Raw genomic sequence first — 18,650 nt, forward strand, 5'->3', positions numbered from 1 at the left:
AAGTATTAGAAGAGCTTGTATATTTTTATTTGATTATTGAACAGAAGGTACTGAACAGAAAAATTTGGCACAGTAGATAAGCCAAAGAAATCATGAGCTAATTGTTGGTGTTCATGTACTTTGTATAAATAATAAATATAGCTAAGAAAATTATAGAATGTATAGGATATAAGACATACGGATTGTGACATTTCAACCGGATGATTAAATAACAGTCATTTGAATAAAATAGGTACAAGAAGTGGGTATTTTGAAATTTAACACAAGTATTAATAATACTTTTCTAAAAAACAAATTATCGATACACATTCGGGTATCCAATAAGATATAAGAGAGAGACTATAGAGGTATCACTTTGAAATAGTTTGATCGATAATTAGGACAAATCTCCTCTTTTCTTCCAATCTTTTATTTAGAACACCTGATCATCGGTTTCCTTTAACAAAGATTCGAATATTTCGACCAAACTATCGATACCATCTCTAAAATTAGTGTCAACCTTCGCTTCCTGATCATCATTAAAGAAAGCATGAGCGAAGTCTATGATTTTGACTGTCCCCCAGGGATTAGGAGACGGGGAATCGCTCGCCAACTGGTCTAAGACCGCTCTATAGTTCATTTTGATCTTAGACAACTTGTCATCATAATTATGGTCGAAGGAATGGTTGTGATTCAGCTTTTCTAGAGCCGCAGCCCAGGGAGATTTTAGGGAGGGAGGAGAACCAAAGGTTTCCTGGGCTAGGGTCAAGGGAGCGACCGGGACGCTGCTCACTTTCCTGAAGACGGGGCCATTTGACGATATTTGTCCACTGAAGTTGGAGCCCGTTATAGGGCTGTGTAGCGAGTGTATGGAGCGCCGCCGCGGGACCGTCGGGGGGCGACATTGATTACGAGATCTGAAATAAATGAACTATTATAAAGTTTTACAGTTTATTTTCGTAATTTATGATATAATAAAAGTAATTGAGTGTAATAATATTATAACATTTAAAAACTTAATAAATCGAATCAAATATTTTAATAGACAAATACAAATACAGTAACTGATAAATATACAGTAACGACTCGCTCACTCATTCGGAGACTCGCTCACTCATTCGGAGACTCGCTCACTCATTCGGAGACTCGCTCACTCATTCGGAGACTCGCTCACTCATTCGGAGACTCGCTCACTCATTCGGAGACTCGCTCACTCATTCGGAGACTCGCTCACTCATTCGGCGACTCGCTCACTCATTCGTCGACTCGCTCACTCATTCGTAGACTCGCTCACTCATTCGTAGACTCGCTCACTCATTCGTAGACTCGCTCACTCATTCGTAGACTCTCTCACTCATTCGTAGACTCGCTCACTCATTCGTAGACTCGCTCACTCATTCGTAGACTCGCTCACTCATTCGTAGACTCGCTCACTCATTCGTAGACTCGCTCACTCATTCGTAGCCTCGCTCACTCATTCGTAGCCTCGCTCACTCATTCGGAGACTCGCTCACTCATTCGGAGACTCGCTCACTCATTCGGAGACTCGCTCACTCACTAGCGCACTTCGATCCACTTAGTCACTTGCACACGTCGACCCACTCCCTCGCTAGCACACGTCAAGCCACTCCCTCGCTAGCACAGTCGAGCCACTCCCTCGCTAGCACACGTCGACCCACTCCCTCGCTAGCACAGTCGACCCACCCACTCGCTAGCACAGTGAGCCACTCCCTCGCTAGCACAGTCGAGCCACCCACTCGCTAGCACAGTCGAGCCACTCCCTCGCTAGCACAGTCGACCCACCCACTCGCTAGCACAGTCGAGCCACTCCCTCGCTAGCACACGTCGCCCCGCCCACTGCACACTACTCACGCCGACGCGCCCCCCTCGCCGCCCGCGCAGCAGGCCCGCAGGCGCGCGGCGTCGTACACGAGCAGCAGCGAGGCGGCCACGAGCGCCAGCGGGCGCGCGCGCGCCGCCCAGCGCCGCACCGCCCACAGCGCCGCCAGCAGCTGCAGCAGCAGGGCGCGGCACACCACGCCGCCCGCGCTGTTCAGGAAGTTGCGGATCGCTGGCGGACACCGAGCCCGTTACTTGATCGATTTTATTTGTTCGGATGCGTTCATCTATACATGTAGTGGACTCGTCGTAAGACTAATAATCTAACGACGGTAGTCTTTTAACATGGTGGCGTCTATGGTCGTCCACTTTGGGAATGAATGGCTCGCATTAATCTCATAACTATTATGCTTTTGGTTTTTGGTAACTCATAGATGCCTGCAACATCAAAGGCAGGAGCTCTGGTCACCTTACACACCACAGGAACATAACATTACCTGAAAACTGTATTATTTAGCTGTGATCTTCTGTAAGATCGAAGTACTTTCCCAGTCGGACTGCTGCATATTTTGAGCAGGATATTTCCTGCTCTACCCCAATAAAAATTAAATTAAAAATTAAAAAAAAAAACCCGACACAATAACCTCAGTTGCCTTTAAAAAGTAAATAATAATTAAAGAAACTTATCTTAAAGTACCTAAGTATGTACGAGTATTAATAATTCTAAAAAAATACATCGCGTTGGGGGACCGCTCCTACTTATTTATTACCTACTATTTATTTTGTCATTAGTATCGCCTACCTAAGTCTTTTACCCGAGCCTTATTATTTGGGCAGACGTCGTTTCCGAACGGTCAGTCTCGTAGCGTGGTTGTCAGCCACCCGGGGTGGAAGAAAATTTTGCCGCCCTCTTATTTAGATATTTCAATTTAATGTATACTATACGTTACAAACATTATTATAGAGAACTTTTCGGCGAAAACAGTCATTATTTTGCATTGTACAGGGTATATCTATACATCTATACAAATAAAAAAATTGGAGTGTCTGTTTGTAATATTCAAATAAACGCTTTTTACTAAATGCATATGGATGTATAAAATACACGATACATATACCAAAATAACATGTTCTTACAATTTTTGTCTGTCTGTCTGTCTGTTTGTTCCGGCTAATCTCTAAAACAGCCGGACCAATTTTCACTGGCAGATAGCTGATGTAATAATGAGTAACTTAAGCTACTTTTATTTTAGTTATTTATTTAATTTTATAACTGCGAACTGAATAAAAACTTTGTTTAAATGACGTTGTGACGTCAAAAAACATTTGATGTGATATACCTACCAGCTTTTTAGACGGCGCGCCTATGCCGTAACGAACTCGCGGAGCACTATTTTCAGAGTTAAAAAAATATAAAATAATAGAGATCGAGTTCCGAGAGGCGAAATTTTTTTCTTGGAAATTTCCTCCTCTTTCAAAATAAAACCACAGAATACGATTCTGGATGAATAAGAGCGATTTTTCACTCACCGGAGAGGTATAAAAAATCTCCAGATCTTTTTCTCTATGGTTTTGCGATATACATTCTTGTTCTCTGATACTCAGAATAATGGTCCGAATTAATGGTTTCAATTAAAGGACTGTCCCTTACATCTTGTATGTAATAGAAGTCATTCTTCCTGATTATTAGTCATAAACGGGAAATTCCCGCAAGTAGAGACGTTGCCAGTCGCTACAAAATATCATTCAAAGAAAAGGGATTCCCTGACTTCGCGACAAAATAAGTAATTAAAAATTCCGTGCTCCTTTCAATTGGTTCGAATTTGTAGTTGCGATAAAAATAATATAATATGATTCAAATATTTACAAAATATTTTTATTATTTAACTATTGTTAAATTTTGCCGCCCCCTAAAAAGCGCCGCCCGGGGCGGACCGCCCCTGCCGCCCCACTACGCTACGCCACTGCGAACGGTCGTATCCGAAACGCAATATTTTGAAGTAATTTTATAAAAGTTTTCTTTTCTTAATTTTATTTTTAAACTCATCTATGTTGCTTAGTTAAGTTAGGTTAGTTTAGACTATTTGTCATTGAATTGTTAGGTTTGGAGCGGTCCCCCAACGCAATAAATAATAAATAAATAAATAAATAAATATCTACACAATACACACACGGTCGTCTGTTCCTAAAGTAAACAACTTAATGCTTGTGTTATAGGTAACAGCTGACTGGTATATAGCTACATATTTTTTTTTTTTTTCGATAAACATACTTATAAATAATACATATATAAATATATAAATAAATATTTATATTACACCCAGACTCGGGGTGGGAATCGAACCCACAACCCTCGGAGCAGAAAGCAGGGTCACTACAAACTGCGCCAACGGGCTAGGCAATGTATTTTTTTTAGAATTATTAATACTCGTACATACTTAGGTACTTCAAGATTGAGTTTCTTTCATTATTTTTTACTTTTTAAAGGCAATTCAGGTTATTGTGTCGGGGTTTTTCTTAAATTTTTAATTTAATTTTTATTTTATACTTTTCATAGGTACACTTATTATAATGTAGACTTTGTTTCTCCCCACCACATATATTAGCAGATATTGGGTATTTTCCCCACTTTTACCCCCAGAGTTTTTTCAGGGCTCAACCGATTTTCATTGAACACATTATTTTGTAATGTGCACGTGATGCGCTTTCATTTGAGACCCAAACTAGATTATATTTGCAGACATTCGGTTATTCTTCCCCACTTTCACCCCCCCAGAACTTTTAAACGACTCAACCGAATTTCATCAAACATATTTAAAAACACTCGCCCGTAACTCACCTTTCATACAATAAAAAAACTAAATTGAAATCGCTTCATTCGTTCGCGAGCTAGGGAGCCACAGACAGACAGACAGAGACGTCAAACTTATAACACCCCTCTTTTTGTGTCGGGGGTTAATAAAACACAATACCTCACACATTTATACTCTTAATCCTGTTAGATTGTGTGTATGCCCCATAATATATACTATGATCTGTGCTATTTATTATCTATGATTATACTCTTCCGTCTTCCCTCTCTGTGACACGACTGTAATAAAGTGAACGTATAATATTTCTTAATTAACTAAGTTTATCACTAAATAGTATAAAACAAAGTCGCTTTCTCTGTCCCTGCACATGTATGTACGCTTAAATCTTTAAAACTACGCAACGGATTTTGATGCGGTTTTTTTTAATAGATAGATTGATTCAAGAGGAAGGTTTATATGTATAATAAAATCCATTAAATAGTGGAGAAATACTGTTATTTTTGAGTTTTCTAATGTTATGTCGTAAATAATTATTATTTTTTTCGCTTAAATTGCAAACGCAGGCTGAACACTACGAGATTTATCAAAATAATGTACTAAGTATTGTACACATTAAAAAGGTCTACAGAAAACTCCGCTATGGTGTATGTCTATCTCTTATGGATATCCCACAATAACATTTTTTTGTCATTTACTTTTTACGACAAATAATGGCTAATTTTCAAAACGATTTTAACCAATACAGCATTAATCCTTATCTAATTAAATACCTTAAGTACATTATTGATTTAATATAGATCTATATGTCCCTTTACAGTATATGATTTAAATGAATATTTTCGAAGATATTACAGATTTAAAAATTGCGGTACGTAGCGTTTGCGGCGCGCGTTGCGCGCGGTTCCGGCCGGCTTTTACTTTAAGTTAACGCGTGCGGGTCACGGGCAGTAATGAATAAATCAAAACTACTGGATCGATTTTAATCATTTTTTCAGTGAATGACATAGGCTATAATTATATTTTATACCCGTGCGAAGCCGGAGCGGGTCGCTAGTAATATAATAAAAGATACGCAGTGAACGTGTTCTTATTGCATAACTCATTGTCAGTAATTCTTGATAACAACGCTTATAAAAATCTCAATAAATCCCAGAGCGGGACCTCTATTTATATCTACCTAAACGCTCAATCGACAATAAATCCTGTGAACTTTGTCCCATATTAACTTCAGAACGCGCTGAGCTGGCTGTTCATAAATTAATATCTAATCATTTAAAAGATATAAAGCTTATTCGAAGTGGTCTCCATTGGCTGCAACACAGTTCTTTAACTTTGAGGCCAATTATCAATTAAAGCACGCACTCTTTCTATAGGATAATTCCTTACAGCCAATCGTATGGATTGTTTTAGGGATTCCAAATTATCATGGCATTTAGAGCAAGTCATACTCTCTAAAGCTGACCATAAATCATAATCCAGCGGATTAAGATCGGGACTAGATGACGGCCAGTCTTCAGCTCTGATGAAGTCCGGAACGTTGGTTTCTAACAAGATTGGGTGGATCGAGTTTTATGATCGCCGAGTCTTGCTGAAAGGACCATTCTTAGTTATTGAGCATGGTATTGTTAAGGAGCTTAACTACGTTCTCAAGAATGATATCTTGATAAACTTGTGCCAATGTTTTGATATTTTTTTCACAAAAACATGGCTAAGTCACTCTGTCATAGTTAACACCCCACCAAACCATCACTGAAGTCGGATAGTGCCCACGTTTTTTGACTAAATGGGAAGCTTCCTCAGAGCATTTGAGCATAAAAATTTCTCGTCCGTAAACAAATTTTTTCTGTGCCTTCCCTTACCGTATCGCTTAAATAGTTGTTTTGATTATTTCACCCTATTTATTGTTAAATCATCAGTTAAGAATTGACCAGTATGTCTCTTATAGGCTGTCCTAAGTCATCTTTTAAAATACGCGACATGGTTCTAGGTGCTATCTTTATTTCCCAAGATAAAATCTTTTGCTGTCGGACAGGATGTCTTCGAATTCTTTCCCTTAGCGCTTTGATCGCCTTTTTCGTACGAACACTACATGGATGGGTTCATTTTTCCACAAGACTGCTACCCATGATAATAGCGTAATATTTCACTAGATTTACAAGTCCACAGTTTATTCAGATCGAGAGCAAGGTCATTGTTTAGTATTTCCATAGTCTCATGCAACATCGCCATGTAAATAATTTGCACACAGGTAAAATACTGATATCAGAAATGAAATATAGTAACGAAAAAATACACCCCCTTGCGGTATACCTGGATTAAGATTCAAATAATTTGGTGACTTATTTTTCGAAGTTAGAAACGGCTGATCTATAGATAAAATCTGTCAACGACAATTGAATATGACTTTTAAAAGATTGCCAGAGATCATAATAAATAGAATTACAGGAGCTACTGAAATCTTGGAAAACGATTCTAGTGAATATTTATCTGCATTGGTTGACCTGTTGATGGGAATACAGCTAATAATAATCTATGGTTTCTTTTATTAGTGTTTAAGAACTTTTTGGACAAAAAGACCTAACTTTAAACCTTCTTAATTAAAATCGATATGATGTAGATGACAAATAAACTCTTTAAGATTATACGGTCGCGTCGTATGTTTAGAAACTTACCAGCGATGACGGCGGGTCCATGCAGGCGCTTGCCGTAATCCTTGTTATATTTCAGCAGTTGCCCGCTGCCCAGCTTGTACACGTGGTAGCCGGGGATACAGAATCCGTACTCTTCTTTACACTGCTTGTACTTGCTTTCCTCGTTCTTTATCTTTTCTTCCGTGGCCAGGGGGTCCCATGTTCTTCTACCTAAAATATTTATAGCAGATGTTAAAATTAACTTATTTGACTTCTCGTCTATGGTAGTAAACATTTTTTTTTATACAATTAGTCGGCAAACAAGCTTACGAATCACCTGATGGTATGCGATTACCGTAGCTTATAGACGCCGGCAACACCAGAAGCATTACAAACGGGTTGCCGACCCGACCCCCAATCTAATCTACCCCTAATCTATCCCCAGGAGCTATGGTCATCTTACTCACCACAGGAACACAACACAACTTCAAAGCACTCAACAGTACTATTCAAGTGGGTTCCAAAAGCACTTTTGAATCCTCATTTTCGTCACAACCAATTCAAATTGTTTTTGAGACATTAATTAATCTTTAATTTGCTTACGCATCTGCCTGACTAACTGAGCGGTAGGACACAAAGTGAAACTTTTTCTGCTGACTTATTTATACAACTGCCGAAGGAACTCACCAATCTTGATATCCATGATGCACGGTTCCAGCATCCGCTCCGTCAAGTCCTCCAACATGATGTACTCCTGCTCGTAACCGTTGTACGTGAACTTCTTACAACCATAGTACTTAGGAATGAACTTTCTCAATTCTATCAGATCAGGGTCGTTTGAAGACCACACGCGAGAATAGAAATCTACTTCACGCTTCTGCGAGTCTTTCAGAATAGGTTTCAGTATTCTACCATTATTGCATTGGAGTAATCCTGAAAAAATGTGATGTTGTCAATAACATTATCGCCAATCCTTAGTAGATTAACCTGATAATTGCCAATACAAACATTAAGTCGAGAGAATAGAGGTATTTTACCCAGCAGTTAGTCATTGATAAATATATAGACATGGTGTAGTACTAATAGACTATATTAGTTATTAAGGTAGAAAGATAAATAATTGTGTTTGCTCGCAAACGAAAAAAACCGACTTCAATTACATCGACTAGTAATACAATGTATGTAGACGATAAAATAGTGAAGTAGGTACGCGTTATTATAGAGACAACTCAAAAAGTACTTGTCAGAATCAAATCAGATCAAATCAGATCAGTCAAATCAAAATATGTAAATGGCACCACGTGACAAGCACTAGCATTCGATTAAAACAGAATCGTCGAAATCGGTCCCATCAGTAAAAATTGGTAACATACCCAATAAAAAATACAGTCGAATTGAGAATTTCCTCCTTTTTTGAAGTCGGTTAAAAACGATAATTTTTCTAGGAGGCATTAATGTTTACAAAAGTAAAGCCGCGATCCAGTTGTGACATATATCATTTGAGGAGACTAAAAACAAACCAAACCTACATGCGTGTGAGTGTTCATGTGGCTGTGAGCGCTCGTCTGTGAGTATGTGTGTTGGAAAAAAATTAATTACCTATATACCGCTTATCAGTGTTTTCATTCTTGTGCCCGGCGACTTGCTGGTCGTAGGCGTGCACCTGCAGAGGTGTGCTGGGCATGGCGATAGGCTTGGCCATCATTTCGTCATTCTGAGGTCGGAGGCCGTAGTGAACCTGACGAAAAAGGTGAAAATATTTTTAAAACAATTATTTACAAACAACAAGAAAAAATATGTTAATGATTGCAAGAGTTACTCAAAATATTGTAAAAATATGTTTTTTTCTTTATATAAGTACAGGTTTACATAATTATATTATAATAACTAGCTGTGTCCGCGACTTTGTCCGCGTGAAATTTAACAAAACAGTTATTGTCCAGTTCGCCGAGTTATAAATAAATTTATAAAATAAAAGTAGCCTAAGTTACTCCTTGCTACATCTCTTCTTGCTACATCTACTCTCCTATACATTATGTACCGTCGGCCAAGAAAGTGGTGTACCGCCCTAAAGTTGAATGCCGCTTGCAGATTCATAGGTGATAAAGATTAGTTTCGCTTGCAGATCTGACAACTTCTATTGCCGTCTTTATCTGATTATTGATAACGATATTATTTATACCTAATAGAATTTAAAATGCTATGTATAATAATGACGTCTGAATACTTATCAATTAGGTTTACGTCATTATTATGTCTCCTTCAGTTACCTATATCTTTTAATAACGAACTTTGTTGTAATTTTCGATAACAGGAAACTAAATCAAAACTGGTACACCACTTTCTTGGCCGGCCATACATGTAAACTCCACAATTTTGGCAGTGTACGCCAGAATAGCTCGCAGATGGCAGATTTTTTTTCCAACTTACTTGACAATTATCGTTATATTTTGGAGGATTCACAAACTATCGATAAGACCGCCTTTGTACATCTTCCTCTAATTGTACTACTTTTGTTTGTATCTTTTAATGGTGTGCAATAAAGAATATTATTATTATTATTATTATTACTTTCTCAAAAAATTATAGCCTACGTGTATAAGCTATATTACTGTAAACTTTCATTAAAATCCATTCGATAATTTTAGCATGAAAGAGGAACAAACCTCCATACATCCATACATCCATATATCTATACATCCATACATACAAACTTTCGCGTTTATAATATTAGTAGAATAATAATAACAGTCATCACTAAAGTATACCAACCTACATGAGACACTGTATAGCTATCATACATGACTAGGTATACTAAATAATCTTACGCTTTTATTTAACTTTACGGACGTTTTTTGCCGGCTAGGGTACCCCTTCGCAACGCTTCTTATGGAACTTTGTTCCAATAATCAAAATATAAATTCAAAATACTGGAGTTGGTCATGATTCACAAAACAACTGTAGAGCGTTGTGCGGCAGCGTAAGGGAACGTACCCATACTACGTGATCCATTTTTAAAATTTTTAGCCCCATCGCCCCTGACTGGGTATTTACCGTAGTATTTGCTAAGACCCCCACCCCCTCTCCCTCCGATTTTCACGTAGTAATTCAAAAGTGTGGCTTAAGTAATTTTTTTACCATATTTCGCAGCTCGGTGTACTGTCAGTTTTTAATCAGCTGACGTCCTGGCATATGTGCCAGTGTTGCCACTTGTGAGTTTAAAAATGCCATATTTGAATGTAGTTCGAAAAAAACGAGATTTTTCTAGAGATGGCTATGTAACGAAAACCTAAGAGCGAACCCCGTCCCTGTGACCAAAAGTGGTAGTTTAGAGACCCCCCCCCCCTCCTCTGAACGGGTACTTAGTATGGGTACGTTTCCTAAAGAGAAATTAATTAGCATGTACATTAGTACAACGATAATTTGCCCCTGTTTTTGTACAATTAGGATCTTACCACTTATACTTATACACCTTGGAGTTAATTTTAGTTTAAAGGAATAATCCAAAACATTAATACTGTATTTTAAAAAGTTACAGCGATCTGTCACAAGTTTGACGTCATAGCTGCCCTCGTGATATTTTTGAGTTTTTGACGCGTATTTAAAAAACTATTAAAATATATATATATTTAAAGTTTTTTTTAAAGGTTTTTAGTTTTAGGTTCATTGTTCTAGTATATATTTTTATTTAAAGATGTATATTTGCTACTAGGAATTATGTCAATATAATTTAGGTATTTTACTATTAAAAAATATAAAATATTAATATATAACAACGTTTCTTGCATAAATAACATTTATTTAAGATATTGTAGACTTACGTGAGTAATAAAATACCGTTTTTTAATATTAGTCACCCTTGTGGTATAAATCAGGTCAGTGTGGAATCTTGCCCAAGGATGTTGGCGGTTTCTATCCATTTTATCAAATAAATAAATAAATCTAAAATATAGGATGTTCGACTACTAACTGCGTTCTTTCGAATATAATGATAGATCACGTTCTAAGAGAAAAAAAATCTAGCCCATTTTTAAATTTTACTGTGTTAATAGACGAATGAATCTGTCAGCGTACTTCTGCATAACTGTTCAATACTTTTCTTCGCCTTAAAAACGCCGATAAAGTGAAATATTAATACTATCTGCCGCATACAGAAACCGGATATGGAAATGAATTCTTTTACTCGTATTTAGTATGTTTTGTTAATGTAAATTATAGCCGTGGTATATTGTATAATATTGGTACCATGCGGAAAGTTTCTATCAAAGTAGCTCGTCTATTTTGACAAAGCCAAAGTTAAAAATGGGTCAGGAATGTTCTTCTCGGATCTTAACATATTCCACTTACAGAACTACCCATTTGAAAAAACGCAGTTAGGGATCAAACAGCCTGTATAAAAATCTCGTGTCATTTTTTGTCATCGAATTCCTCCGAAATAGTTTTACCGATTTTTAAGATTTTTTTTATTGTACAGTTGGTAGTTCTGAGATTTAACTGATTTGAATTTGAATTAAATCCCTAGGTGATAATGGTGTTCCTACCCATACATATGGCACCTTTGCTTGGTTAGTTATGAAAAAAATATTTTTTTTTATCGTAAGTTGTCATATTAAATAGGTGGGGCTATAGATTGAAATTGAATTGAATGAAGATATAGATCAAAATAACTTATATACTTCAAAAGTTAAGAAACGTGGCGAAACAAGTAACACCTTGAATATAATAAATGTAGATAAGAGTCAATTATACGAATTATTAAATTTAATCTAACAATAAGTCGAAGACACGAATATAAAGTAAATTATCGCAAACGTTAAACTATTATCAAAATGACATAATAGTTATTCTTAGTTGACTTAGTCAATATTTGTCGTTGCATTTTGGATAAGCAAAATTATGTAAAATAAAAAATAAAAAAATCTTGTTTACATTAATATAATCCCATCTAAGAAAAACGTGTGAGCTAAGTTCAATGTTGAATAATCAGCCATTCTTGGCTTCACAGAGAAAAGAAGCGAAATCTAGGTACACGGGAGCAAGTTCTATGTTCATCCGAGATTTAATTGAAGCTTCAGCAGATTTGACTCGACCATTATTGTATCCACAAGATTTTTTAATTTTTTTTTTATCCTTAACATTCACACACGGTCCTAAAGTAAGCAACGTCGTTATACTTGTGTTATATAAGCAGCAGCCGACTGATATAGATGCATATTTTATTAAACAGGAATAATACATATGCAAATAAATATATACTTTACACCCACCCTCGAGCGAAAACGAACCTACGATACACGGAACAGAAAGCACAGGTCACTGCACCTTCGCCAATGAACTAGCCTAGCCTATTAAAATGTGATGTTTGTGTTAAGGTTAAGTTATATTTGTGTTAATAAGAAATGAAAGTTTTTATTTAAATACAATTGATTAATTGCTCATACCCGCTTCGCACTTGCAAAATCTTTTAAGAAAAAATATTTAGGCATCCGAAGATGTGTTTAAACGGACAGTTTATTATTTTTTAATTATCAATACCAGATAATTATTTAATAATTGCTTTTAATATGAAACCAATGTTGTGTAATAAATTATTACCCAGATAATGTTCACGAATTGTTTATGACACAAAAAAACTGTAACACGAGAACAATTTTTTTTATTTGTTGTATCTAAAAATACTATAAAGATCAAAATATATCTAATAATAATACAATATAATAGGAATTTAGTAACCGGAATATTATGTATAAATAGGTACTCATCTCCTGTCTTAAGTTATTGGTAATCTGTTTTATACCTGATTATCATCTGCTGAAGAATAATAAGGTTTATGAAAAATTAATTCGTAATGTAAAAGCTATATTTGCATTATCCTATTATACACGATTACTATTGCTCTCGAATTGATTAGTCACGAAACGAATCACGTCAATATAGGAACCGTACTTTAATCCTTTCAAACCATTATATCTAAGTTATTTTAAGGTACAATAAATTATATTTTCATATCTTTAGTCTATATATAAATAAGTGCCTATAATCAGAAGTACTATATGAAAATATGAGTATATTTTATAGGACTGCACTTGAAAATAATTCTCGTAATTTTCAATATATTTTTTTTTACAAAAAAATAGTTAACTTATATTTAAAAAACATTATTTATATAACGGTAGATATTACGATAAAATTCAATATTAGTGTAAAATTGAGTACATGGAGGTCGAATTACTTACCTGATAAATAGACCTCTGCTTTCGCAGCGGTTTTCCTTGCTTCGGTCTTTCACCCACATCACTCATTTATCGTTTTTTCTGAAAAAAAAACACGTAAACAAATTTATAAAATATAAAATTACAGTTTGTAATTTTTCTTTTTTTTAAAATCTTTAATAACTATGTTCTGTCAACGATCGCAAACGAGTAAATGTAACGTAATTAACAATAATAATAATGCTGTCGAAGTGAATATAAATATATTTATTTTTGTGGTTTTCTATCAAATAAATAGGTTTACTCAGAACACGTGGGTAGAAACTATTTATGAACGGCTTCGGAATTATTGATAGGTACTCGAGATTTTTGTGGGTAGGGACGATAACCGCAACTTTTTTTTTTTAATTTAAGCTGTAGGTTTTTATTATAGAACGTCTTGTTTTTATGGAATGGTGTAATTTTTTTTTTCTCTAATTACTGACTAATAAATTCTTATACCACAAGAAAGCTACATTTAAAAAAATATTACATATAATCCCCCGACATACTATAATAATGTTAGGTACATTTACATTTTAGGTACATTTACATTATATTTTTTTGGTAAATGATTGAATCCATATAATCATAAATAATAATGATGAATCGCATTAAACAGTGCCAAATAATAACAGATTGTTGCACCGATGTTAAAATTGAGTGAATGAATAATAAAACATTTTATCTTATAATATTATTATGAAACGTTTTCACACTAATTGCCTCATCGCTTACTTTTAGTCACAAATTCATAACTCTGTCACTAAAATTTCAAAGTATTAATTATTCACATATTGACTCACAATTATTAGTAGTACAAAGGTTAATAATAAATATTTATAATTTTAAAAAATATAAAATAAAAGGAACAACTTCTGTATACCTTGTCGTACTTACGAAGTGTTGTAAGTAGTTTTTTTACACTATTGTTTTATTTTTTAAAACCGACTGCTACACGCGTGACAAGATATGTTTATCTAATCAATAATAAATCAACGTTGTCGAATATTTATCGATTTTACAATTCGCTTATTGATAAAATTGAAGTTTTTGTGGAAAAATTGTAAATTGTTTTCTATAAATAATAATCAAGTAAAGCATTGTCATTCATATAATGGCTAGTTTTGATTTTTCGAAAAATAGTAGATCTAAAAAAATTAAATTTGACATGAAAATAGATAGAAGAGATAATATGAACCCTCCGAAAAGAGTAGATTGGTGGATTAAATTTTTTAAATGTAACTTTGCTATTTCTCAATGGAATTTGATATTTATAACTTTTAAGAATTATATTCTTCACCATTTTTTTATTTAGCGTGCTTAGGGCGTTAAAATATGAATGTTGAAAATTGTATTTTAAAAGTTTTAAATATGTTTAATAATAATTTTTAAACCGAAGAACAATATAATATGCGATTACAGATTGAAGCAATTACCAGAATTGGTAAAAATATCCATCACGTTATGACCAAAAATGACTGACAAAGCGGGTTTTGTCTAAGTTTTTTTTTTTTTTACTTACATTAGCTATAAGGCGGTCTTCCTAGAAAAAAAAAACAAAACTGCGAAACTGAGTAGTTACAGTTGTGTACTACTTAGCTAAGTATGACACGTACTTGTGAGAGAATTCGTGATAAGATGCATCTATTCTATCTCATAATGAAGTTATCTTATAGGAACCGATGGTTTATTATATGAGTTTTACAACATTTTTATAGTAAAATACAATAATACACAAAAAAGGTTGTATGAAAAATAAATCTTTTTTTAATAGAAACTTTATTTCTTTTCCTTACAATTATGTATGTATTAACATGATTATACCATGATTTTAAATTCGCTTAAAAAAACTAATAATTGTTAAGGAATACAATTCGAATTCGTTTGCTTAAAAAATAATACTTATTTCAGACAATATTAAACAACAAAAAATCAAAAGGTATATAGTTCGCGTCATGTAAAAAGAACGCTGAAAGAAACTGGAGGGGGTGCGTTTGCGCATGGGTATACTCGCGCACAAAAGTACTGTTTTATTTTTTAATTAGGCTTTCACTCGCGGCTTCGTATAATGGTTATTGGTAGGTACATTAAAAAATACTAGAAATAACAGTGCGAATAATTCGGACTAAATAAGTATAATAATTATCACTTTACAAAATTACAATTTTTTTTTAAACAAAAGCAATAACAAATTTTTTAGTTATTGAAATGTCGCTCGAAATGTCGTATTCAAAAATATTAATTATCTGTACTCTCGATATTCGTATCTTTATAGTTTTTATGTGTATAAAATGATAAATTGATATTTGTTTTTTTAGTGAAATAAATAGTAAATGGAGTTTTACAAGTGTCCGTATGCTAATGTGTTGTGAAAGTGAGTGATAAATGCGGAAAAAACGTGAATTACGATTGACAGTGGTTTGTTTACCAAATAAGACTCTTCCAAAAAATGGACAGTACGAAAAAGTTTTTTCAAGAGTTGGCAACGCTGTAAATCGCCATTGCGCATTTTAACAACCAGCGTTCTTTTTAAATGACGCGAATTATATATTATAAATAATTTTTCTCACTTCTCTATGTAAAACTATTTCGTAATTTAAAACTTTTGTGCGCGATAATATTTTGAGTCGACGTCGAACTGTCCAACCAATAGCACACCGGCAAGCATGCGACACGTGATAAACACTCCCGTCCCCTACCCCATACCACCAAATAGACCGATAAATCGCTACTGCGCAGCTTCAAAGCCAGCGTTCTTTTTACATGACGCGAACTATATTTAATAAATTAAAACTAAAGTTACAAATATTTAGTAAATGCTCTTTAAAGTTAAACCTAAGTCCGCCAACATTTTATTTTTCTAAAAGTCCTTATTTAATTTTAATCATTTATATTTATAGAAGCCTTCCTCACTTTTTCTTCCAATCTTTCCCTCGCTAACCAATTTGTCTAAAAGTGGTATTTGTCTAAACACAGGATTGCCAGTTTTCTCTAACATCACAGCCAAAATGTATTTCTTAGTGTCCAATCCAGTGAAGTCAGCTAACTCTAAAGGACCCATGGGTATACCCGCACCTAACTTAATGGCTGTATCGATATCACGGGCTGTAGCATCGCCTGTAAATTAAGTATTTTTACTACCCTATGACTAACACAAAACTTACGAAAGTTTCTATTTTGAAGATAGAAAAATTTGATATAAATTTAGTAGGTGGGGCACAGTAGGAAATGTTCTGCTTAAAATCTGGAGCAGTCCGACTAGGGAAGTACCTTAACCTTACAGAAGTTCATAGCTAAGTAGTAATAATCTTAAGTACTATCGTGTTTCTGTGGTGAGTAAGGTAGTCAGAGCTCCTGGGGAGGGTCAAGGGTACGATCGACAACGCGCTTTCGAATTGCGATACTTTTATGCAGGCGTACATAGGCTACGGCATCCGCTACCCGTCAGGCAGCCCGTATGCTTATTTGCTATCTAGTGATACGAATAAAATATATATATCGCCAGCGTCGTGTTCCAATTTCCAATATCAAAAAAAAAAAAAAAATACGAGAGAATGTAGGCACGTAAAAGGTTCAAAGTTTTGCGTTAATAAATAAATCAATAGTTCAATATGGCTTACAGATTATATTTACTTAGTAGGTCTGTTTTTAACCGACTTCAAAAAAAGGAGGAGGTTAGTCAATTCGACCGTATATATATATTTTTTTATGTATGTTCGGGGATAACTCCGTCGTTTATGAACCGATTTTAATAATTCTTTTTTGTTGGAAAGGAGATATCTCTAGTTTGGTACCATAATAAGGAAACCAGGATCTGATGGTGGGTCCCAGAGAAATCGAGGGAAACTCTCGAAACCCGCATAACTTTTTCTGGGTGTACCGATTATAATGATTTTTTAATTTAATCGAAAGCCAATGTTTATCTTGTGGTCACATTTAAATTTCGTCGAGATCTGATTACAACTTTTGGAGTAATCTTTGATAATGCGTATTTACTTGACCATGTTTTCGTCTACTTACGTTGTATTACTTGTCTATATAATTGAAGTTGGTTTTTCTTCGTTTGCCTGTAAACACAATTATGATTTAATGTATTTCGCATGTATCGACCAGTGAAGGCTACATCTTATCCTGACATACAGTACAACTAATATGTATTTAAATGGTATCCCCCACCCAGGTATTAAAATGGTCACACATACATAAGATAATACTAACAAAAATAAACTTAATTTCTGAAAACACAAGGTCAGATAAGCGTACGAGAGTAAAGTATTAGAAAGATTAGATAAAAACTAATTTTTATTTCCGTATTTAAATAGACGTAATAAGGCCAAAAGGCTTTGATCATGAATGTAAAATTAACAACAAGTTAGCTAGTTAGACGTGCAACTTAAACCGACTGAAGATATTTATTTCTACCGCCGTAATTTTTTACACTTCATATTGTGTTTGTCCTTTTTTAACTATTATAGGCACAACTTAACGACATTCACTCCAAGAATTAATTAATCATATGTTGAATTTAATGAATCGGAAACATCAAAAATTTAAAGCTAGTGGAATCCCTCTGACGAAATTTTTATTTTTAAAAATAGTTGTTGTTGTTTTAAAATTTATCCCCAATAGGGAAAGGCAAAGGACTATAATCCATACAGCCTTTTAAAGATAGCGAAGAATCTATAATTCTATACGTTGTGGTCACAGACTACAGTAAAAAAAAGTTTTTTTCTGTAGTCTGTGGTTGTGGTGCCAACAAGTAATTAAGGTGTTATAATATAGTGTAATAATATTATCTGTTTTAGTCAATGTATATTTACGCATTCAGCCTATAACATCCAACTGTTGGGCATAGGCCTCTTTCTCAATGCAGGAGAAGGATTGGAGCTTAATCCACCACGCTGCTCCACTGCGGGTTGGCGGATATGTTCCCTACTGTGAGTAAAAATCGCTATCAGGGATTTATGATAACCGGAACCGACGGTTCAACGTGCTCTTCGAGGCACGATGGAAAGACCCAAAAGGATATACATCAAAACCGGAGAGAAATATTTTTACAAATCAAATATCAATCCCGAGCGGGAATCGAACCCGCAAACCGTCGGTGTTTTAGGTGACTCTTCGCACCACTACAC

At 34.8% G+C, this 18,650-nt stretch overlaps 1 protein-coding gene across 1 annotated transcript; it reads right to left on the bottom strand.

Moving 5' to 3' along the window:
* Positions 1-3: 3 nt before the first annotated feature.
* LOC123660372 (inositol polyphosphate multikinase) lies at positions 4-13,759 on the bottom strand. The gene is made up of 6 exons (XM_045595464.1): positions 13,498-13,759; positions 8,861-8,999; positions 7,949-8,194; positions 7,304-7,492; positions 1,858-2,050; positions 4-896 (listed from the first exon to the last, which is right to left on the bottom strand). The coding sequence occupies exons 1-6, from the start codon at positions 13,561-13,563 to the stop codon at positions 413-415; spliced, it is 1,317 nt and encodes a 438-aa protein (XP_045451420.1). The 5' UTR covers positions 13,564-13,759; the 3' UTR covers positions 4-412.
* Between the last annotated feature and the right edge of the window lie 4,891 nt (positions 13,760-18,650).

Source organism: Melitaea cinxia, chromosome 15 (genome assembly GCF_905220565.1).
Source record: "Melitaea cinxia chromosome 15, ilMelCinx1.1, whole genome shotgun sequence".
NCBI classification, from domain to species: Eukaryota; Metazoa; Arthropoda; class Insecta; order Lepidoptera; family Nymphalidae; genus Melitaea; species Melitaea cinxia.